This window comes from Electrona antarctica, assembly GCF_951216825.1.
Source record: "Electrona antarctica genome assembly, chromosome: 17".
Lineage (NCBI taxonomy): Eukaryota > Metazoa > Chordata > Actinopteri > Myctophiformes > Myctophidae > Electrona > Electrona antarctica.
Genome location: NC_136798.1, coordinates 30540155 through 30564887, shown reverse-complemented (window position 1 = coordinate 30564887; position 24733 = coordinate 30540155). Strand labels below are relative to the sequence as shown.

The window sequence follows — 24733 nt, the reverse complement described above, 5'->3', positions numbered from 1 at the left end:
TCTGCCAATGACAGGTAGCAAGTTTAAAGGCCTTCAGTGGGTGGTGGATGTGACCATAGCGTACCCAAAAGCAAAACCCATGGACATCCAGACGTGGATCTTCGGCTACAGGCCTCCCACAGTCACACATGTGCACTACAGGTAAGGATAAGACACAGATCATTACACGCTACACATGGTCCCCAGCACAAAGGCATGGTACTATTTGGTTGCCCCACGCATGACATTGTGCTGACAAGATCGTATAAGAAAAGAGTCCTTCTGCACACCTACAATGGACAGGTGCGTCGGATAACAGGAACTGATAAGTAGAGAGAAAGAATCCCGCACACTGTCTTCACTTGAGATTAGATTTTATTTGAGCAACGTTTCGGTCGTCAGACCTTCATCAGGCATGCCTGATGAAGGTCAAGCTACTTCAGCCACATCCGGGATAGCATCCGGTCCGTCGCTAAATGTGCTATAAATCGCTGGGCGCTATGATTTAATGGATTAAATTGTTAATTGTGATCACATTTAAGCCTAATTTATACTCATGAGCTTATAGATCTCCTATTTTTCGATGCATCAGTCTTTAGTAAAAGGTGAACCTGCTGTAGGTACTTTTATTTATCTCGAACATATCTGCGAATGTCTTCTCCTGAGAGAAGCCATTCAATAAGGTTGTGGAATCCATTACAAAGCCATGCTAGCCTGCTACACTTAGACAACACAGCCTAAATTCACCCTTTGTCAGCCTTCTGACTGACTAACCAGCAGGCTCTTTCTGCCTTGTTCCGCCCTGGTTCCGCCTTGTTTATGTTGAATTTGCTAAAACATAATTTTTGGAAAAAACTAAAAACAAACATGATATGCCCAGTCACCGTGCTGCACCTGTGAAGTTCCTTTTTACTGACACCATGTTTAAAATAACAATTAAGTGCACAGAATATCAATATGAAGCAACTGAAAAACATGTTATTTCAATGGTAGTGGATGGAGAAAGAGGATTTTTGTCCAACCACGAAACGGGAACCTATGGGTGCGAAGAAGGGGACAACCACAGGCAGGACTTGACAAAGGGTGAATTGGTTATAATGCATGGTCCATACTGGTTATCCCATGGTAACTTTAGCTGTTAGTCAACTGTAGAGTGCAGCCATTTTTAATTATGGCCAGTACAGTGCACCATAAAAGGGCAATGTGTCGTTTTGTAACACATTAACAAGAATTTGGAGACACGCCGCCAGAGGAAAAAACTGCTAACACCCCTGTCACTCACAAACCAGGAAGCGTGAAATAAATGAGAATAGAATGTCACATGTGAGTTCAATGAAGACAAACCGTTTCCAAAATGTGCACAGAAATTTGCTGTAGACTGTGAGGCTGTGGTCTCTCTCTCTCTCTCTCTCTCTCTCTCTCTCTCTCTCTCTCTCTCTGTTTGAACTACCAACGTTTAATTCCACAAGCGGAAGACTGTGTTTTGTCAGGTGTTTTTTAGATCATAATGTGTTGGCATGAACTTTCCAAAGAACACACAAGTTATTTTGAAAGTCCTTGTAAAACATAAATATTTTATTAGGAAATTGCGTTTCCAGAATAGATTACTTGTCTCCACCAGGCCGAAGGCATGGGGAGAGAGTATGTTTTGCACTCTGTCTGTCCCTCCGTCCGTGCGTGGATGATGCATCCGTCTGTCTGTGTACAACTAATCTCCGGCCCAGTCGATGCCAAACTGTGCACACACACTCCCTGGATGCCAACGACGAACCTCTGCCCAAAATTTTCCACAATGGCCTGATATAGCGCCACCATGAGGCCGATTTAGGTAAAACACATTTCTGTACATTACTCATCCATATTTTATCCATACATCACGCAAATCGGTATACACTATCTCCATAGTAATGAGATCAACACGCATCTCTCCGCTTTCCCATATTCCATCCTGATCCTAAGATTTCCTTCCAAACTTTGCAGGTTTGGTTCATTTTGAACAAAATGCCTCAAATCATTAACACAGCGTGTGAATTCTGTGAAATTATAAATGCACATTCCAATTTCCCACCAGGCAGAGGACGAAATGCAATACTGTAAATGTTTACACCTATTTCTGCACAGATCTGTCTTACGATTTGCTATTTTCAAATGGCCGAAACGTGTAGGGATGAAGTGCTTCATGTATGTTTTGTAATAAAAAAAAAAACCCCAATCAAAATCTACAAAGTCACTATAGTAGCACTAGCTAGAGAGTAAAAGTACAATATTTAATCCAACATGTACGTAGTAAAAGTACTGTACTTAGTTACTTCACACCACTGCCCCTGAACATGTGACTCCGTATAGCGTCTACAACCCCTGATAAGCAAGTCATATTCTGGGCACACCTGACTGCAATTAGAGTTTATTGCTGTCCTTTTGTGCGTGGATAATAAGATTAAACTTAAAAGCAATTCCAAATCAACATAAAACTCTTTGGGCCCTATCTTCTGCCATGGCAGTGCCAATTATCTTCCAACCGTTGCAGTTGTGCCTGCATGGCACCCACGTTGCCAAAATACCAAACGATCTTGCGCCTATTTGAGGCGTGGCCTGGAGCAATCAGGTCGCACTGCTATCATAAATACAGACTTTGTGCCAAGAACAGCATTTAGTTAGTCTTACTTCCTGGTGCAGATATCATGTCAAAATGTGGTGAATCCATGGCCTCCTTGCACTCTGTCTCTGTAGCTACAGTAAAGTCATCATCAATATCCACATGGGGCTCCGAGCACACGACACGTTCCCGCTGTGTTTCTGTCATGCTTCAATATGCAGTATAAAAATAAACTACCATGATGGTAGATGATGTGAATATTGAGTTGATATGCCAAGATATCGGAGATGTGTTGGACATGAAGGGACAGGCTCCTGACATCATTATGTCACATTATAAATGCTACTCCTGTACAATGTATATGGTGGAATGCAGTTTTCCTCAGCAGTTCGCGTCTCTTCCAATTTGCTGTTTAATTAACAGTGCGCTATGCTGAAAGCGCATCTGCTTCTTAAAGAGCCCAGTCTCTGATTGGTTTAATTAACTCCCAAAACACACCCATGACTAAATCAGACTCTCAATTCAACCCCTAAGTGTCATGCAGTGACTTTTAGCGCCATTCGCCGACCTTTAGCACCCAGATAAGCACCGCTTAACTAGTCAAAGTGAAGGGGACATACCCCTGGTGATAGTCCAAGTAGGGCACTTTGTTTTTCAAATGGCGGAGTGAAAAGTGACAGGTCAAAACGTACTTCTCCTTCACGGCAATAAAAAGCAGTGGACTTAAATGGACGCTGTGCTCTTTTTATGTGCATTTCAGTTAATTGCTGATGGTTATCATAGTCTATAGAGGAACTAACGTTTTTACAGTATAGCCTCTATGCACACAGAATAACTCTTCCTACTTCCGGGCCCTTTCCCTACTTCCTTCACAGGTGTTACCGATTAAATGACTAATTAAGGCTCTGTTCCATTTAGTGTACAGTGGTTCTCAAACGTATTCATTTCAATGTAATTAAAAAGTTGCCTTTTGGAGGAGCAGGTTTTCCAGTCCGCTTTGAGTCCAAGCGGTCTGTTATTGAGCTCAGCGGTCTTTATTCAGAAATAACCCACCACTCACTGTGTTATTGACCAATCAGAATCAAGCATTCAACCAAGCCGCGTAATAAACGGAGGTAATGTGATAATGTCCCTTTGTGTCTGGCTGTAGAGATGACGAACTCTGAACATCTCATTACACTGTATTGTTCAAGTTTGTGCAGCCGCGTTATGATGCTTTAAGAAACCAGTGCCATCACAGGGTTTATCCTGTCACGGAAACCCTGGTAAAGTCATTGAATTTGAAAACAGACTTTTCCAAGCCTGGAAAGGTTTTGGAAAATGTATTTATTTATTTATTTATTTTTAAGAAGAATGTTATGAGGTCATTGTCCACATTAGTTGTGTGTACTCCACAAGTTCCACACAGACAACACGTTCATAATGTGAGGTATTTCAAAGATATTGCATGTGTATTCAAAAGGTTTTGCCATTGTTTACCTGGTGCATGTCCATGTTGCTAATCCCCATTGGGTGTGGATTATACGGCGTGCAGGACTTGGTGTGAGATTAACGTGTTCCTCTGTCTGTTGCATCATCTTCACATGCTAGATTAAAGGGAGGAGCGTTAGTCTTGTGGGTCGTCTCAACTCCTGCAATGTGAGAGCCTCAGACTGGCCCGCACCATAACTCCGACAGGGTCTTGAGCTCTGCAGTCTTGTTTTGCTCTGCTGTCGTGCCGCAGTGTGACTACGTCAGGGTTTCTCAAAGTGGGTGCCGTGGCGCTAGTCCAGGTGTGCCGCAGAATACTTTGATAATATTTGGGAATTTATCAATATCACTTAAGCCACTTAAACCCTCCATACATAGTAATGGAGGGTTTAACCTTGACAAAAATAGATTTACAAGCTCACAGCGCGTTGCTTGTGCTCTCTAGACTTTGAGCGCGCCGAAAACGTGCAAACTGCTAGTATTTATAAGCGCAGACTTTACCGAAAACAAGCCCACAGTCGCTTATAATATGGCAACACTGACGTGCACACGCATGGTACACGGGACCGCACTGGAGCTTAGCACAGAGGCCCACACATGCCGTCGTGCAGCGTAACGAGGATTAACCTGCTGATTAAGGAGAGTCTGTGTGGGCGTGAGCGTGTGCGTGCTCATGCACATGCATGAGTGTGTGCTGCGTGTGCGCGCTGCTGCATGAGGGCAGCTTGCTAGAATAGAATAGAGGAGTGGTTCCCAAACTTTTCAGCTCGAGACCCAAAAGAGAAATGAGACATTTGCCCCGGGACGAAGCGCCGCGTTGTGAGCTTGTAGATCGGCTATTTTCACAATTTATGGACAATTCTTGCCTTTTTGGGAAGGTTTCTTTTTTAAATGTTTTGAAACGATAATATATGAAAACATCAATCAAAAGGAACTCGTAAAAATGTGTCTGCAACCCACAAATGTGTCCCGACCCACTTTGTACTAGGGCGGTACAGTCATAGCAAAGAAAACATCGCAAAACAGCACCATCACTGATAAACTGACAAACAACTTTGTAAGAAAGCGGTATACGAAGATCATATGTAGGCCTAATTGCCACCGAATCACTAGCCACGGCCATTAAAAATATATTCCGGCGAAGCGATTCAGGGTCTGGTGACTCTGTCGAAGGCAGGGTTTTCTAGGTTGAAAATCGAACCGGCCCAATGGAGATGAGGGATGATCCGGTATGAACCAATCGCCAAAGAGTCCCACTTTGGCCACACCCTCATTTCAGAAAACGCGTTAGGGTCAAGATCACTGTTTTGGACACACACTGTGTGTGTGTGTGTGTGTGTGTGTGTGTGTGTGTGTGTGTGTGTGTGTGTGTGTCTCTGAGTAAACCACCTGTGCTGTTGCCTCACATTTGACCTGCTGACCTCAGACAGAGGTGGTGGTGTCCTGACCGCTGTTGTTACTCTTTTTTTCCTGGAAGCCACGGGCGGTGTGCAGCCAGAGGGGGACGCAGATTAAACTGTGTGTGTGTGTGTGTGTGTGTGTGTGTGTGTGTGTGTGTGCGCGTGTGTGTGCGCGTGTGCGTGTGCGTGCGTGCGTGCGCGCGTGCGTGCGTGCGTGCGCGCGCATTGGTTTTGGGGCTACAAATGTGTCCAGTCTAGTATACTGTAGGTGTGGTATAGAGTCTATATACTCGATAAGTAGTGGAGTATGCTTGGCAGTGTTAGGATGTCAGATGAATGAGTGTGCATATGATTTACAGTTTCCCCAGGACCCAAACTAGTGAAAATGTTGCGATGCGTTGTGAGCTTGTAGATCTGCTATTTTTACTACTTTTTGTTTTTTGTTTTTTGTTTTTTTACATTAAGGCTATGTCAGTTTTTGAGGGCTGCTAGCCCCTCCAGTGCATGGCCTCTCGAAATTACGTCATAGTCATATAATTACGCCAAGTCTATGGACTTTTAATGTTTGTTTAGGGGAGTTATAATGTAATTTTTTGCCAGCCAAGTCGATGGACTTTGGCAGTAAATTACAACGTAAGATGTCATCTCGCTGATTTAAATACATCTTGTAATACATTTATTTAATTTTTCAATACTAGGCGCAGTAAAAGCATATTTACAGTCAGGAAAGCAGTTGGGAGTGATTTATTTTGGCAAGCAAGAAGACTTTTCTAGGTCCAGTTGCAAATTGCAGACAGGTGCTCTTTTTCCACCTCCCTCGGAAGGAGTCTGGATTCCGGACCGTGCGTTAGGACGTCAGAGTGAGTGTGCATACTACATAATAAGGATTACATTGATACATGAGAGAGAACCAGGAAGGGGGAAAAAATAACATATCCAATGTAGTTATTATTCAGCCACAAGCTCTTTGTTTTCTTGTTTCTGTTTTCATAGACCTGGCAACAGTGGTCCGTGGCCCGTGTGTGTGTGTAGTGTTGTGTTCGTCTTGTTCTTCTAATGTGTGTGTGTGTGTAACTTCCGTTTGACTTTTCGGAAGTGCGCAATGTAACATGGAAACTCGTGGGTCACGTGGTGGGGATAGAGCCAATGGAAGAGGTCATGTTAGTGTTGCCAGGTCCGTGTATTGTAAGCGAGTGGTAGTGTGTTTAAGTAGCCTGTAGGAAGTCAGGGTTTGCGGGCTTGTTTTCTTAGATGTGGCAATAAATTAGCAATGGTAGCCAATGGATGCAGGATGCAGTGTTGCCAGGTCCGCGAGTTGTAAGCGAGTTGTAGTGTGTGTTAGTAGCGTGTTGAATGGCATTTTTTCTGGGCTTGTTTTCATAGACCTGGCGACAGTGTTCCGTGTGTGCGTGCGGGGGTGTGGGTCCTTGGGGCGATTGTGGCGTGAGTGTGGAAGGGAGGCGACTTGGTGAGTGTGGAAGGGAGGCGGTTTTGGTGGCAGTGCAATGACCGTTGTTCCGCGGGTGGTGTTGAGTGTCGGCGTGCGGCGCGACATGAGGAGATAGCCGTGGAACGACGCGGAGGGTAAGTCTGTGACGTCACTGTCGTGTGAGTGTAGTGTGTAGGATGGCGGTGTATGGCGGTGTTGTCATGACGTAGCTGTTGACTTGGGTCCCGTGTTGCGGACACTTCTCCGGGACAACTTCTCAATTGTATAATAGATAGAAAAAGGCAAAGAAGTTTAGGGATAAGGGTTAAGGCACTGGCGAAAATAGTGCCCTTTGGGCTCTATTTTCGTTCGAGCATTCTAAAGACACTATTTGGGGATTTAGCATTGGGGAAGGGGCGTTCCCGCATTAAAGTGGCTATTTTGGTCACCTGTCTAAATCCCTAAAACACCTCCGCTACCCGTTACATTATGCATAGGTGTGGTTTGGGCGTTACAATAATGAAACCAATCACTGTGCCACATGCCATTGCCTTTAAGAGATCCCTTATCCGTTGCTCGTTATGCCCGGTCTTATGGTCTATTGCTCATAGCCCATGGAAATGTGATGTGTTGCTGCCTTGAAGCAGACTTGTGCTTCATTTGGTATATATAGATTGTGCGTGTAGGTCGTCTCTACAAAACGGTATCAAGCGATAATGAAATTTCGGGAAATCGGATTAACGCTCTACACCAAACTAATTTGGCATACGGCTTACGGGTGCTTTTAAACTCCACTATGCGCCTTCCCAAATGTGTGTGACCAAAATAGCAATTTAGGGGAAAGCGTGCCAACACGCCCATGACCACACCTCTAGGCGCAAATACCGGTGTCGGCATAATAGATAGCGGGTAACGCTAGACCAAAAATACCATTTAGGGACCGAGTAAGCCCCTATACTCGTAATTTTCGGGCAGCGCCTGACTTGCGGGCCGCGTCGCAGGTAACGGCGGTGACGCAAATCGAGCCCTTAGTCAGTGTCCTTGAGCAAGATGCTAAACCCTAACCAATCCTTATGAGCAGGTTGGTGCCTCCACCGTCTCTGTGTGAATGTGAGTGAGTGAATGAATGTAATGCACATGGTAAATCGCTCTGGATAAAGGTGCTATATATATGCACCATTTACCATATCATGTCATTCCAGTATGGAGGAATTGCTTTCACTATGAATCCACTTCCTACTGTAGATACATTACAGTCTCTCCAGTTCTCCGCCCCCCCCCCCCCCCCCCCCTTCTCTCTCTCCCTCTCTGTCTCTATCTCTCTCCCTCTCTCCCCCTCTCAGTCAGTTTCTCTCTCACACCCAGTTTGTCTCCCTGTCTCTGTACCACATACATACATTATCTCTCTCTCACTCTCTCTCACTCTCTCTCTCTCTCTCTCTCTCTCCCTACATAATCTCTCTCTCCCAGACAGTAGCTTCATAAGCCCCATGTGATGTGAATGGCAGATGGGATGGCTTGGTGGGTGTAGGAGCAGGGGAGGTGTTAGATAGGTTGGATTCTATATTGTTGCTGCTGGGCAGAAACCTTGTATCTCCAGCACACGAGTTATTTAAAAGTGCTATACGTTGAATGAGTCAAAATCAGTGTGGAAGGAGGTAAGAAGGTGGCGAACTTTAAAGAGGGTCCAAGGCAGCTCTGTGCAGTTGAAGTAGAAAAATCCTTTATGACGCGTTTCGGCCAGCATGGGCCTTCATCAGGGTCAACTGGGTCGACTCCATATTTCAACTTTATATGTGTTTGTTTTTATTTTTTGTGAATTAATGCCCTACTTCATCATACAAGAGTGTTACAAATCTACAACTTTTAAAAAAAATCCACAATTCCTGAAAAGTACAGTTTTTGGACATACAAGGTCTCCTACCCGACATCGTCTTTTTCTTTGTCCTTTTCTGCTGCCCTGTGCGTCTGTTTGAGAATCCAGCCAAGTTGACATGATTTATAGTCATCCTCAGTCTGCCTGGTCATCAGATGGATGCTTTGTACCTGCGTACCTCACACACACACACACACACACACACACACACACACACACACACACACACACAAAATATACCTGTGAAAAGAATCAACAGAGGTTCGTAGTCATTAAAATGCCAACTGAGCAACTGAGTCAATGTTGGCTAAACGTCATTGCGTGGACGGACGGTGGAAGTCCACTCACAGATCAATCTTAACTACAGATGTGTTTGCAATGGTAATATAAAAACGGTAGTTACAAATAAATAAAGGAAGGCACAGTGTTGATATCTTGAGCAAGTTAACTTCAATCTCATACCGTGCTGAGACGGGGGAAATCCGGTGGCTCTAAAACGAACCACAGTTTGGAAAATGCTTTGGAAAAAACGGTGGGCAGTGATGCTAAGTACAGTATGAGGTACAGTATAAGTACAGGATACCATGAGTCATAGGCAATGAACTGAACAGGCCACACCACTGGTTTGGTATGGTCCTTCCATTAACCCATTGAGATCCCAGGCAGATTCTAGTTTTCCGAAAACCTTTTTGCCTTCCTTTGTTTATTTGTAAACTACCTTTTTTTTATGTTACCAAACACTGTAGCCCCTGTAGTTAAGATTGATCTGAGTGGAATTCAACCGCCCGGGAATTATTAACCACGCAATGACGTTTAGCCAACATTGACTCAGTTGCTCAGTTGGCATTTTAATGACTACAGAGAAAGTGTAAACAAACACCAGATCTAAAAATGAAGCCATTAACAGGTGTATTTATGATAACCACTTAAACCCTATAGGAGTCCCCCAGGGATCTATACTAGTGCCCCCACACACAGTGAGCTTGTAGATCAGATATTTTTTCGATCCTACAATTATTTTAAAACAAGGAACCGTTTTGGACATACAAGGTTTCCACCCGACAGCATCTAGTATAAATCTAGTGTCTAGTTGTCGGGGAGAAACCACCTAACTCCAAAATGTTCATTTTTCAGGAAATGAAAAATATCTGTCTTTCAGGAAATGAAGAAAACCTTATATTTTTAAAACAATGCAATACTGCCTCATGAACCTTGGTATTGTGACTTTATATATTGTCAATTACTTGCATGAGAAGGGGGGGGGGGGGGGGGGCAGTTAGCAGCAGACAGTTTGAGGATCAAATGGAGTTGAGAGGTTATCTAAAAAACAAATCTAAAACCTGACAGCAACGAGAGGTTTCTGACCGACAGCGAGGATATCTTAGTACACCTGTAGTATAAATCAAATCTAGTGCATACTGGGTTTTTCTTTTGCCAAATGTTTGCCCCAGAATAGGGGCTCTAAGATTCGTGGTGTGAAAAATACCATCATCTTTTTCATGTGGTCACACATCACACTGTCTCCCTGTCACTTCTCTGTTCTCTCTGTCTCCCTCCCTCTCTGAGACTCAGACACACATTTGATGAGGGGATAATGAGAGTCTGGGGGATCGCAGACGGCCTCAGGGGATCGTAGATGATTAGAAGTTCACCCTGTGTCTTTTTAGTTGGCGTCGCAGAGGAGATGCGAGCACATACACATTCACAAACGTACTGTTTCTCGTTTTATTTTCTATCTTTTCATCTGTCTCTCTGTGTGCGTCTCTCTCGTGCTCTCTCTCTCTCTCTGTCTTTCTGTGTTTATTTATTTATTTTCAACTCCAGGCCTGCCACCTATTTCTCGATGGCAAGATCTTCACTTCACTGAGTGTGTACATGGTCAGGGCTTTTTTTCTAATACATGGGAGGTTAATATAATGCTGTAACCTAAAGCACCAATTCCTCCTCTCAGAACATGCTTGTCTTAAAACCCAGAATTATATGAAAGAATAGCTGATCTACAACTTGTAGCTCTGCTATTTTACGAGGAAATTAGAAATTAAAATTAAAATAGGAGAAATTGGACTTTAAGCACCAGCATTGACTTGTGCATCAACAATGGTGTGTGTGAGGGGTGCGGTGGCTAGAAGGTTCTGGGTTCGATTTGTGGGTGTTGGGGCGTGTTCTCTCCTCCGCGTCATCAGCGCCCATACCCTATAGGTGGTGTTGGCTAAAGAGCCTTTCTGTGTGGAGTTTGCATGTTCCCCCTGTGTCCCCTAGGGTAGGTACCCTCACAAAAAGCATGCAGTAATCCTGGTCTCTATACTGCCTCCCCCTGGCCAGCCGGGGCGCCTGATGGAGGGGAAAGGAACTGGTTTGGAATAACGTGATCCTTCCGCATGCTACGTCCTACCGGGGAAACTCTCCCCTGTCAGGTGATAAGAAGCGGCCTGCTCACTCCTCATGCATTGGAGGAAGCATGAGCTCAGTTCGGGGCTCTCCCCAGGTTGGCAGAGGGGGAGTAGAGCCCAGGATTACAGGTTAGGCCATTTTCACCCAGTGAAAAATGTGTTACAAAATTGTTAACAATGGTCTGTGAGAGATTTGAGCATCCATGTACACACAAGACACACGCGGTCGGCAGCAGTTTATCTCAGGTCATGTTGTCCCTTATCTACGTGGGAAAGTTGTTTAACGGTCAGTGAGTGATAAGCGAGACAGAGTTGTGTGTGTGTGTGTGTGTGTGTGTGTGTGTGCGTCATTGACCTTCAGAGTTCAGACTGGCTCCGTCGTCCCTAAACACTCCGGCGGGGGGGGGCCGTGACGTCATGACTCGGCAGAGCACGGTCACCAGGTGGACGCACATTTCATTCTGTTGGTGTGGTGTGTTTTGCTGCCGTGTGGTGCTATGCGGTGTGGTGCAGTGTGGTGCTATGCAGTGTGGTGCAGTGTGGTGCTATGCGGTGTGGTGCAGTGTGGTGCTATGCAGTGTGGTGCTATGCAGTGTGGTGCTATGCGGTGTGGTGCAGTGTGGTGCTATGCAGTGTGGTGCAGTGTGGTGCTATGCAGTGTGGTGCTATGCGGTGTGGTGCAGTGTGGTGCTATGCGGTGTGGTGCTATGCAGTGTGGTGCTATCCAGTGTGGTGCTATGCGGTGTGGTGCAGTGTGGTGCTATGCAGTGTGGTGCTATGCAGTGTGGTGCAGTGTGGTGCTATGCAGTGTGGTGCTATGCAGTGCGGTGCAGTGTGTTGCTATGCAGTGTGGTGCAGTGTGGTGCTATGCAGTGTGGTGCTATCCAGTGTGGTGCTATGCAGTGTGGTGCAGTGTGGTGCTATGCAGTGTGGTGCAGTGTGGTGCTATGCCGTGTGGTGCAGTGTGGTGCTATGCCGTGTGGTGCTATGCAGTGTGGTGCAGTGTGGTGCTAGGCAGTGTGGTGCTATCCAGTGTGGTGCTATGCAGTGTGGTGCAGTGTGGTGCTATGCAGTGTGGTGCAGTGTGGTGCTATCCAGTGTGGTGCAGTGTGGTGCTATGCAGTGTGGTGCTATGCAGTGTGGTGCTATGCAGTGTGGTGCTATCCAGTGTGGTGCTATGCAGTGTGGTGCTATGCAGTGTGGAGCTATCCTGTGTGGTGCTATGCAGTGTGGTGCAGTGTGGTGCTATGCAGTGTGGTGCAGTGTGGTGCTATCCAGTGTGGTGCAGTGTGGTGCTATCCAGTGTGGTGCTATGCAGTGTGGTGCTATGCAGTGTGGTGCTATGCAGTGTGGTGCTATGCAGTGTGGTGCTATCCAGTGTGGAGCTATGCATCATTCAAATATGTGCATGTCAAACTATGCAAAAAAAAACAAATGGTTTTTTTTTTTCTCCCCAATTTAGTCGTTAGGCCAATTATTTAATCCCCACGCATATTTGTGTGTTACTGTCGTCGTATCCTATACTGACTCACCTGCCAGTGAGGAGCCCCCACCGGGAGGACGCAGAGCCTTCGTCCTACTCCTCCCGCCCAACACTCCCTGCTGACGGTTGGGTGCCACCCTTAGCCCATAGGATTACATAAATGCCAAATATCCACCACGGTGGTGCAGGCATGGTAGCACTGTGCCACCGGAGCGCCATAAAATTGCCATTCTAAAATATGTATGTCCTCACAAGTAGTACAGCAATTGTGTGCGTGTGTGTCTCTGAGTAAACCACCTGTGCTGTTGCCTCACATTTGACCTGCTGACCTCAGACAGAGGTGGTGGTGTCCTGACCGCTGTTGTTACTCTTTTTTTCCTGGAAGCCACGGGCGGTGTGCAGCCAGAGGGGGGACGCAGATTAAACCCTAAATGGACCAATTATTAACAGCTGGGATTTCACGGCCTCCGGCATCTGTCTGATTTTAGATAAGTACTTTAAAAAATAAACGGTAAGCGTTGCACCGACCGCGTGGTTCGATCCCTGCAGTGACCCCCATAATAACATGTATGGGCCCCAGTGACCCCCATAATAACACGTATGGGCCCCAGTGACCCCCATAATAACACGTATGGGCCCCAGTGACCCCCATAATAACACGTATGGGCCCCAGTGACCCCCATAATAACACGTATGGGCCCCAGTGACCCCCATAATAACACGTATGGGCCCCAGTGACACCCATAATAACACGTACGGGCCCCAGTGACCCCCATAATAACACGTATGGGCCCCACTGGCCCCAGTGACCCCCATAATAACAGAGCTAAGTGTCTTTCATTCTATTATGTCTTCTATAGCAGTTGTTCTCAAACGTGTCATGGACCAACCCCCCCTAATAACCCCGACAAGCACTTGGAGTTGCTGGAGTTAAAGCATTCCATTTTGTTTGACTCGTCTCCACAGAAAAATAGTTTGACGAGTACCACAGACGAAAAACAGTCTAAGTCCAAATTTCATTCTGACCCCTCCACGAAAAGGCCTTGTTGTCCTGACCCCTTATCTATCATTTATACATTATGGATCAATAGTGTGGACTTAGACTGTTTTTCGTCTGTGGCATTCAATTGTTTGAATATGTTTTTATAATAATAGTTTGATTACTTTTGACGCTGCTTTTTCATTTTAGAGGTATTAACACAGGCTTAAAAGTCCATAATTGTCACTAGATATGTGCAGATACCCTGTATACACTTATGATGTTTGTTGGTTTACTGTTGAGTGAGAAAACAATGTTACACATTAACAAATCCTCTGGGAGACATTCCAACAGCATGGTTTTACTAAAAGCATTGCACCTGGATACAACTAATATACACCACCAACATAGCAATATAGTTTCTCACTGCTCCGCTTAAAACGTTTCATCTAATCTAAACACCCTTTAAATTATACCTGAATTGTTGAAACAAATAATAACCTGAAAGAAATTAAAACAAAATTAGCGGGGGTCCAAGTGATTGGCCAAATATTAATGGGATTCATATGCAAATTATGCAGTGTCTGAATACATGCAAAGCAAATATACCATGTATTGAAGCAGTCATTTGCGATATGTATGTTGCGCATGTTGATATTGCGATGATGATAAATTCGATATACTGTGCAGCCCCTGATCACAAAGTCACTTAGCCACGTTTTAGCAACAAATCGTCCTGTCCCTTACCAACTCGCTGGTAATTAGCTGGCAACACTGATGTCAGTTACATTCATACCATACTTATAAGAGCCAAATGTCCTCACAAGTATATAGCTTGAGGAACCGAGTGGAACATGGCTCCACTTCTCCGCGGGCGCCCTGTTCTATTCAGTCACCCTATTACTTTGAATCGTGTCCTCAAGCTCGATAGTAGAATTTGATAAATAGACATAGTGAGGACAAATTAGGAACTTTTTAGCAACAAATCGACCATGCCCCCCTAGCAACTCCCGCTGGTAATTAGCTGGCAACACTGATGCCAGCTACGGTGACCTGCCAAGTAGCCGTCGTCCCCGCTGCGCTTTTGTTCGCGGAAACACGGCACTACGGTATCAACATGGTGCTGAGTGAAGGAAACCCAGTATGACTGTGTTTCGATCAGAACGGTGCACTGAGTGTACTGGCGGTTCGAATGCTCTGCCACGTGGGCTCCTCTTCTCTCCTACCCTCACCCACTTGGCAGCGGTCCTGGAGGGTAACTCGACACCCTGGCTGCCCGTGCAGACAGACAGCTGGGGCGCGAGAGGGCATCGGGGGCATCGCTCTCCCTCCCTGTTGATAACCTACCTCCAACATCAGCCGTTACAGTTTTTTGAGCAGTCTTCTGGAGCGTGGCGGGGCTAGCATCTCAGCGCTAATCTCAGCGCTTGTGTTTATTGTACACTTGGAAGTGACATGGTGTGCTGTTGTGTTATACGCACTGTTTGAGGGGTCTGGGTCAAACATAAACCAAAACACATGTTTGGCTTCATTTCAAAAGAAAGGCAGGGGGCAGCAGATCATTTAAAATGCTGGACATTAAAAAAATGTGGTGGGGGGGACACACGTGACTTAATAATTTGTATTAATTAAAGTTTATAAATGTTTATAATTGATATAATCATCAAGAGACATCCATTGCAAATATATCTGGTTTTGAATGCTAGACTTTTACATAATTAATTTATAGGCCAATATTGTACTCACAGTGCTGCCAATACAGTGTACATAAATAGCATGGAAGCTGAGAAAAAGGCATTTCTAAAAATGCAATAACATGGAAGTGAACGGTGGCTGTTTTTGCAATACTGCAATACTGGTTTCCTGCAATACTGTTTCATGGAGAGTAAAATGGTGCCTCGTTGGTTGGCAAAGAGCGCCGTCTAACGTAAAGTACAGTCGCCAAAACACATCCTTGGCGGTGTGGGCGTTTGGTTGGCGGTCGTCAAAACTCGTTCTTGGCATTCAATCAGTAATACAGTGTATGTCTCAATTTGCTGGCCGTTGACATGAAAACGTTTGAGAACCAGGGATTTATGTGAGCATTCACCCTCGTCGTTAAAGGCCTACAACCCTGCATCATAAACAGTTAAAGGCCTACAACCCTGCATCATAAACAGTTAAAGGCCTACAACCCTGCATCATAAACAGTTAAAGGCCTACAACCCGTCAGGTGTGTGCACACTGTTTGACAGTCGTTAAAGGCCTACAACCCTGCATCATAAACAGTCAGGTGTGTGCACACTGTGAGCATTCACCCTCGTCGTTAAAGGCCTACAACCCTGCATCATAAACAGTCAGGTGTGTGCACACTGTGAGCATTCACCCTCGTCGTTAAAGGCCTACAACCCTGCATCATAAACAGTCAGGTGTGTGCACACTGTGAGCATTCACCCTCGTCGTTAAAGGCCTACAACCCGTCAGGTGTGTGCACACTGTTTGACAGTCGTTAAAGGCCTACAACCCTGCATCATAAACAGTCAGGCGTGTGCACACTGTTTGACAGTGACTGATGGCTGATGAGCCACTGACGGGAGGCCTTATTCTACTGTTGAAAAGCTCAGGTGAGGTGGTACAGTGATGCATATTGTTGCTGAACATCTTATCTCCATATGTGTTATGTTTTTGTCTTTTCTTTCAGTTTTTGGACAGTGTTGGACATAGAGCTCCATTGGTTGTAAAGTAAAGAATATTCAACTGTAAAAAAACATATCTGTGTGTTGGGGGAAAAGTAATGAACGTGGCTGAACAACAGTGACATTTGAAGCCAGTGACATTTGAATTTGTGGCTTGAAGATGGAAAAGTTAATTTCCTGCCTTGCACCTCATCTGTCTCTGGTTGAGATAAGAGACTGAGCATGGCGGCCCTCCGTACCCTTTGACTGTGTTGCCTTTGTCATAGCAACATGTTGCACACACACACACACACACACACACACACACACACACACAACAGCGTCTCCGCCATATATGACGGCTGCCAATTATAGCAGAGACGCCACAATACTTTGCCAGCCTTTTTGCCTCCTTTTTGGGCATCCCAAGTTGTTGGAACCCTCTAACAACCAGTCTGTGGTGTATTAGCTGTCAGAGATGTAAAGGTATCTGGGTTATCACAGAGTTGGAGCATGGATGAAATGCCCCTGGATTGTTTGTACATTTTCACTGAAGATGCATGATATTTTGATATGTCCTTTGCTATGAGTTCCACTATTCTATCATGGCGTGCTATGTACGGTACATCCCTTTGTATTCATAACAGCCGTTCAAGATGTGTGACAGTGTTTCGGTGATCTGTTCTGTGGCGTGGTGCAAACAATGAGGGACCTGAGTGGTGGGGAACCAGATGGAGAGATTGGTCCTCATTCACAAAGGAGAAATACGCCACAGTGTAACGGAAGCGTAAAGGTCATGCGTATAGATATCGGAAAATCCGTCCGATCACACTACGGTTAAGTCAGGGAACCAGGTGTAATCACTTAATTTGTGCGGATCGGCGAGTGTATCCATTCCGCATTTTTTCCAAGCGATTCGCCTGGTGTCGCCTGGTTTGATGGAACATCCACGACCATATAAGGCAACAGGAAATATAGAAATACGTCATCATAGACTGCACAGAGGATACAACAACAGCCGCGATGAGCTTGTAGAGCAGTTAATTTTGACAGGCGGGTCTCTGCACGGACAGATCTTCAAGCAAACAGCGCGAGTTATATGTATATAATTATAAACGAAACTTGCCAACTTGGCACGCATTGCTTCACTCCTTGTTAAATGTCAGAACGTTAATAAGTTAACTGATGTTACAGTTACTTTCACATAATGAGAAAGAAGTTAATTTGTACTGTTCACCACACGACCAAATGCTATATATTAAAACTCGGCAATGATAAAAGGCCCTATTGATTAGTCTACTGCGGTGATTAATTCCCTGCCCTGCACTGTCGGATTTGGAAAGCAAATATATGGACATGCATGGACACAGGACATATTTTATTTTTATTTTTTCTTGTGGGATTTGGACTAAAGGCTATATTTCATCCGATCCAACTACGTATGTTTCCTCAGCTGCAGGTAAGAGTTGGCTATTCTGTGTGGTGTCCGCATGTGATCAATAATATACATTATTATAAATTAATGCACAACGCAAATGGAGGCAGATGGTGCTTGCAGCAAAGGCATTTAGGCCTACGTGAAACTTGAATTGGCTGAGTCTCTGTCAACATGCTGATCAGCGAGTAATAATAATCATCATCAACAGCCTTTCTTGTCTGTCTGTCCGTCATGTTTGTGAACAAGCACGAGTGGAGGTGAGCTGGCTTAAAACTATGATATGACTGGCTGACTTTCAAACACGCTGATGCCATTCATTCAAATAGGCTAATGTGGTCTTCTATTTTTTGAGTGGTGTAAACCACTCCTACAACTGGCTTTTGTTGAGTGGTGTAAACCACTCCTACAACTGGCTTTTGTGTGCAGAAAAAAATGAGCATGGTTGCTATGTTCAAAATAATTTCTGACGTAATTAAATCACACCCGGGTGAACTGGATGACCGTAGCAACCATGGTCATTTTCTCTGCACAGAAAAAGCCAGTTGTGAAATCACATCCGGGTGTGATTTCATTACGTCAGATCAGAGCTGATCAGGCTACATAATACCTTACCTTATTTCATTACGTCAGACATTACGTCAGACCACAGCTGATCATGCTATATAAAACCTTACACCACTCAGTTCACACGGGTGTGATTTTTTATATAGGGCTAATTCCCCCCCCCCACACACACACACACACACACCGACAGTCAGACTGACTCAAAGGAGCTCCATAACGAAACAATTTAAATAGGCCTATACTGCAGACATTACTACACTAATCAACGTTGGATTCGTACAGTGCAGAATGCAGATAAGTGTATGTTCTTATTGAGTTTGTTTTTTAACATGCAACGCGAGTCCGTGAGAGCCGATCTACAAGCTCACAACGAGTTGCACTGCGAGTAGAAGGCTGCCGAGTGAGCAGCGCAATCGCGCATGCTAGAAATATCCTAATAAATAAATAAAAAGGTGTCAGGCTCGGGGGCAGTTTCTGTATGGGACTCTAGACTTGCTTCTAGAATGCATGCATATAGGCATACAAGTGATACTTGGCTTTTATATAGGCTATCATTTTTGTATGTGCTGACCAATGTTGGGGACACATGTGCCTACATATTTTATCTGAGGTTTGGGGACTTTTAATTGATTCAGCATGAAGACTAAAGCCTTCTTAATAAATCTACGCAAGCCGTACACGACCATGAGAGCTGGCGCAGCTTTTAGCGGAATTTACGACCAACCAACGTCAGTGTCAAGTTCACGTTCAAGTTCATGAATTCCCACGTAATGTGGGAATCCACGTAAATGCCTGTCCGCTCCGCTCACGTAACGTCACTTTATGAGCGTAAACGCCGTTGTGAATGAGGACCATTGAGTCTGGTGGGAAGGACTTGTAGTCTGGCTTTAACTGTGAATGTGATAATGTCCTCATTGAGTGCAGTGTTCTTAATGAATGCATGATGTGATACAGAGTGATCAGCATAGGAAGACATGCAAGTTTCCCTTGGAGTTTTAGTCCAGTTCAGTGTTGTTGATGTTGGTGTTGGTGTACATCCATGAGGACTCGTCTGGTAGCTCTTAGCAGTTGACTGTGTCCAGCATAGGTGACCGTTGCCCTGACCTGGGTGAGGGGGTCAGTTATAATGTCCTCTGAGACCCTCACAGTCTCTGACTTAGACCGCACCCACTCCACACACACACACACACACACACACACACACACACACACACACACAAAGATGATCAGCTGTACTACTAGGTCAGTATTTGTGGACCCCTCCCCCAAAAAACATTACAGCATTGTTGCTGTTTTTATTCATGCTCTCACTATGGAAAGACAGATCTTTATGAATCCCCGGGTTTTGAGTTTCAGCTTTACCCAGTTGATGGCTGCTCAGATGGTCATCCGGTAGTCTCGCGTAGCCAGACAACTGTTCCACAATCTCCCAATGCTACATAGAGTCTGCAAGTAAATCCGAGCAAGGAAGCTGGCATTTTTGTTCACGAACATTTATTTTAAAATATATTTTTATATCCATTTCTGCTAAGCAGCAAGCTATATTAGACGATTTCGATTTATATTAGTATAAATGTGTGCGACTATAAAGACGAAAGGGACGTGGGGAGGAGGCCTCACTTCATCGCTTGCTCATGATCAGAGCTTCCGTGCTCCAGACTGTATGACCGGAAGCATTTCGAAATTGTTGGAGGCAACAGTCTGGCCATGCGAGACTAGTCATGCGGTGACCAAATCTTGCACGGGTGTCACTGGCACATAATATTTTTAGATGGTGGTCTGTGGCCAAACACACTCATTTGGAGGTCCTTGACATGAAAATGATTGAGAACCACTGCTCTTAAACAAGATAAGACAATAAGGTTTGACTGACCAGCCCGTAGTCGCTTATTTTAGGCTTGTTGTCATAGACCCGGTTGCTCGTTTCTCTCGCAAAATCTGGCAACACTGATTCAGGGCAAGCCAGCCAGCCTCTTCCAAACCTCAGTTACCTTTCACTGACTCACTGAATTCCTCCATGAATATTTGACGCGCAGGATATGCGGCAGGCAGAAAGCCACCTGCCTGCCATGGCTCTTAAATGCTCCTGACCTGCATGTATGTAGTGTAAGTGGCCCCGCTTCCCTTTCCCCCTCCGCTAGGATTACATCGCTATCGGCTTACAGTCACAACAAGACTTGCTTTACGCTAGGAGCAGGTGCGAGGTGCCTGGCCACTTCACTGCTCCTTGCTGTCTGTCAGTGCTGTCAGCATGTGTGCCAGCCAGGCCAGTGTGTCACACTGCCACCAGTAGGGCTGTCACTGTCATGACATTTCTGTTGTTATTATGACTAAACTACTATCCTATCCTATCCTATCCTATCCTCCTACTATTATATGAGGAAACCGCTCTGTCTGTCTGTCTGTCTGTCTGCACTGGGCCGATATGACAAATAAATAATAATCGTGCTAATAAAGTATTCAATCAATCAATCAAAAATAATTGTGATTATCTGAAATAATTGTAATCCGGCAATGTAACAGTTGTATTCATTTGGTACTTGGGTGCTCCAGGGTGTTTAGCAGGCTGTCAGCTGTGTGGCAACACGTCGTCACACTGCCACCAGTTGCCCGGAGAAAATGTGAAATTAAGTCATTTTATTCTGCCTCAGTGCATCTCACAGATGAGACGTAAAGGGACATGACGTCCTCCTAGGCTGATTGTGTAGCTTGTTTTCCAGTTCAGGTAAAAAAATAATAATAAAAATAAACTACAGCAGATTAAATACATGGCAGGCTAGCAAGTAACACAGCTGCCACTGCTAATAAAAGCAGCTTTAAAGAGGCAGTTCAGCCGTTTGCAACCTTTACAATAGTTAGTGTAATTGGTCCTTCCTTACTAATCCTCATTATATGATGGCACTATCTCTGTCTATTTCTGTCTCATTGGTGGGTTATGGACAGTTCATAAATGTCTCATTGGTGGGTTATGGACAGTTCATAAATGTCTCATTGGTGGGTTATGGACAGTTCATAAATGCCTTCTCATTGGTGGGTTATGGACAGTTCATAAATGCCTTCTCATTGGTGGGTTATGGACAGTTCATAAATGCCTACCAGTGAACTGACATTGTATACTTTAAGTTATTATGTTTTGGTATCGCTTTTTTAATATTCGTGTTATATTATCGTTAAAATCATAGTGTTTTGCCAATTATTTGGGGGCCCACAAGCTTGCAACTTGCGAGCTTTTGGATCTGCTATTTACTGAGCATAAATCAGCAGTATATATTGAGCCGGGCATGGCCAGACTAATATCACTGCGTAGATATTAGGTGTAATCTCTGTGTGAAACCTGTATTTCCAAGGGGCCGCTGGTGACAAACCTGCCCCATATTTGCATACTGGTTCCTGATTGGTCCCTCACTACTTCAGAGAGTGAAATGAGAATATGTCGGCCAGTATAAATCAGTGCTTTGAAGCTGGCGGCTGGCACGTAGCGAGACCCAGGTGGCAGCCAGCCATCCAGGGGTGACATGTCACATGTGATCACCCAGGCCGCTGTGGCAGAAGACGGGCAGGGTGTGGCGGCCTGGCCGGGTCCCTTGTCACCCTATCAGGTGGCCACGCAGCCAGCCAGCATTACGGTAGACCCAGTTTTTTTCCTTCTTTTTTTCCCTCTCCTTTGGGTGACACTGTTGTTATGTTTCAAAGCCCCACCAATTTGTTCAGGAATGCAGAAAAACAGGCTCGTCCATTGAATACTGTGCCATTTGTCCTGGATTTTATGAAGACCCTTGTGGCATGAACCTTGTTCTAGCCATAAAAGGCCTTGTTAGACCTTTTGGAACGAGTAGAAACATGAACAACTACTGTTGCTTTTTCTTTTCTTTTTTTCTTTTTTACAGAAACAATAACGCTTGTTAGAAGGCCAGGAGGGGCTGCATGTGTTCAGACATGTCACTGAACCCAGCACTCCGATATTTGTTTTTACTCAAGTAGAAGTAGCCATACTGTGTAGTCATTGTTGCTGTCGGGCAGAAATACGCTTATCTCCATATTTTAACATTCTCGCAAAGTAACGCCCTACTTCATCACACTACAACGTCACACAAAAGCAATGTCGCTGCATTTCGACCTTGCAGATCTGCTACTTTTGTTTTGGACATGCGCAGTTCGCCGGTTTGCACCCGACAGACTCTCTTACAAGAAACAGTCCTGCATTCAAAATGTTACTTGACAAAAAGTGCGTATACTGTAGGTATCAAAATATAGTAAAAGTACACGTTTTGCCATTTGGAAAACTTTTTTTCAAATACAGCCTACAACACGTTGCATCGTTGTAGAGCAAACAGTGGGAAGTGGACACATTATTATGGGTCCCTTCATTTTTTGTTTCCTACATTTTGCTTTTAATTGTCATTTCAAAACATTTCCCCAAAAGTCATGAATTAATTAACAAGTTCAATGATTTTTTTCCCAGTAATTTCATGAAGAAATCAAAGGGAAATCTAAGAAATTCCTGAAGTTAGAAAAGTAGTATTGAAAATAGATGATCTACAAGCTCACAACGTGGCGAGAAACGCTGCGTTGTGAGCTTGTAGATCTGCTATTTTCACAAGTTTGTAGAGCATGTAAAATGAGTGGTGGTTAAACTATGTGTTGTTTTAATGATCTAAATCTGCAAAGTAACGCGTAAGCTGTCAATTGATTGTAGTGGGGTAAAAGTATGAAGTATTGGAAAGAATAGAAATGGTCAACTAAAAGTACATAAAAATTGTACTGGAGTACAGTACTTGAGTAAATATACTTTCCAGAGCTGCCTGAACCTTAACTAGACTGAACAACACCTACACTGACTCTGGTAATGACACAGACAAGCTGCCGAAGGTGGCACATTTGATGAGGCGAGGCACGTTGAGTCATCAGGTGATTTTGTTATCTTCTCCTTCCCGGTGTGGCCGTGTACAGTCAAAGATCTTTGATGTATTGCCAAAATAGACAACCCCCATGCCAAGATTTAGAAAATCCAACACGTTATGATTTCAACTGTGGAGAGGCCTCCTGCTTCCATTGACATACGTGGGGCATGTGTATTAGTAGGCCTCCTGCTTCCATTGACATACATGGGGCATGTGTATAGAGGCCTCCTGCTTCCATTGACATACATGGGGCATGTGTATAGAGGCCTCCTGCTTCCATTGACATACATGGGGCATGTGTATAGAGGCCTCCTGCTTCCATTGACATACATGGGGCATGTGTATAGAGGCCTCCTGCTTCCATTGACATACATGGGGCATGTGTATTAGTAGGCAGTAGGTGCCACTACAGTATGTGGCTCATGTTTTTGATTGATTGATTGTATTTATTAGTCAAAGATGTAACACTTGGGCTAAAAGGATAACACAAAAAGGGGTACTTGTTTCCATTGTATGTCCCTACCGCAGTTCAGGGTTTTCTCTGTTGTAATGAATGTAATCAAATACAGAAGATAGCTCTGTCACCGTGTCGAAAACAACTCGGCGGCTGGCGTTAGCTGTGCACTGTTCACCCAGAAGCTGTGTGTGAAGACTCACCCGAAAAACACCAGAAATGGCACTGCCGTACAGAAGCAGGGCTGAACAACTCGTATACTTTGTTGACCAGGGTCCCCTATAGAGCACCGAAGTCTGACGTCAATATCGGTAGAGGGCGCAAATCCACGGGTTCATGTACTTTTTATTTGCATTGTAATCCTCACAGGGGGATTTTAGATCGCCTCATATAAGAACTGTGTTTAAAAAATAAACATGTCACCCCGGCCGTTTCACTCATATGGATATGGAGAATCAACTGACTGAGAGAAAACGCTATTGTTACTGCTACTGAATTAGTTACATTTTCGCTAGAAACAGACTGTATCATATATGAGTGAGTGACTGTCACAAACGATACAGACACCTCCCTGACAATAACGCTGAGACAGCTTGTTAATTTTTGGACCACAATGCTTATATGAATTTAACGATTTTAAGATGACCCCATGTTATTCTCCCAAGAGAAATGACTTCCCTGAACCAGGGGAATCGAGGGGATGAGCGAGTGACGTCAGGACGGCGCTCTATGGTGCTATCTTTGGTTCGGGGACCCCCGGGGCCTTGAAGGGGTTCCAGGGTGGTCTCCAGCAAAATGAGTTAATATAGCATCAAAATCATAACCACATTCTATAACCAAAAATATTGTACAAAAATATTGTACATTAGCTATTTAGAAAATACTAGCCAATCTACAAGCTCACAATGTGTCACAATAGTGACCCGTTGTGAGCTTGTAGATTGGCTATTTTCGAAGAACGCTCGCATTATAATGACTTGTCGAAATTAGGGACTCTAGGTTTCAAACGGTTAAAGAGCTGACTAGCTGTTACTGTAATGAGTGTGCCTGGCTGACTGCTATCTGGCACCCGGTCTCAGCCTCAGACAACATTCCATAAACACAAGTCATCCGTCTCCGT

The 24733-nt window shown here is 44.6% G+C and overlaps 1 protein-coding gene across 2 annotated transcripts in view; it reads left to right on the top strand.

Moving 5' to 3' along the window:
- Positions 1-24733, top strand: part of lpgat1 (lysophosphatidylglycerol acyltransferase 1) — a 78458-nt gene that overhangs the window by 48328 nt on the left and 5397 nt on the right. For both annotated transcript variants that reach the window (XM_079526049.1, XM_079526048.1), the window contains exon 6: positions 15-141. In XM_079526049.1, the coding sequence (XP_079382175.1) occupies positions 15-141 (127 nt within the window). The remainder of the gene's footprint in view (positions 1-14; positions 142-24733) is intronic.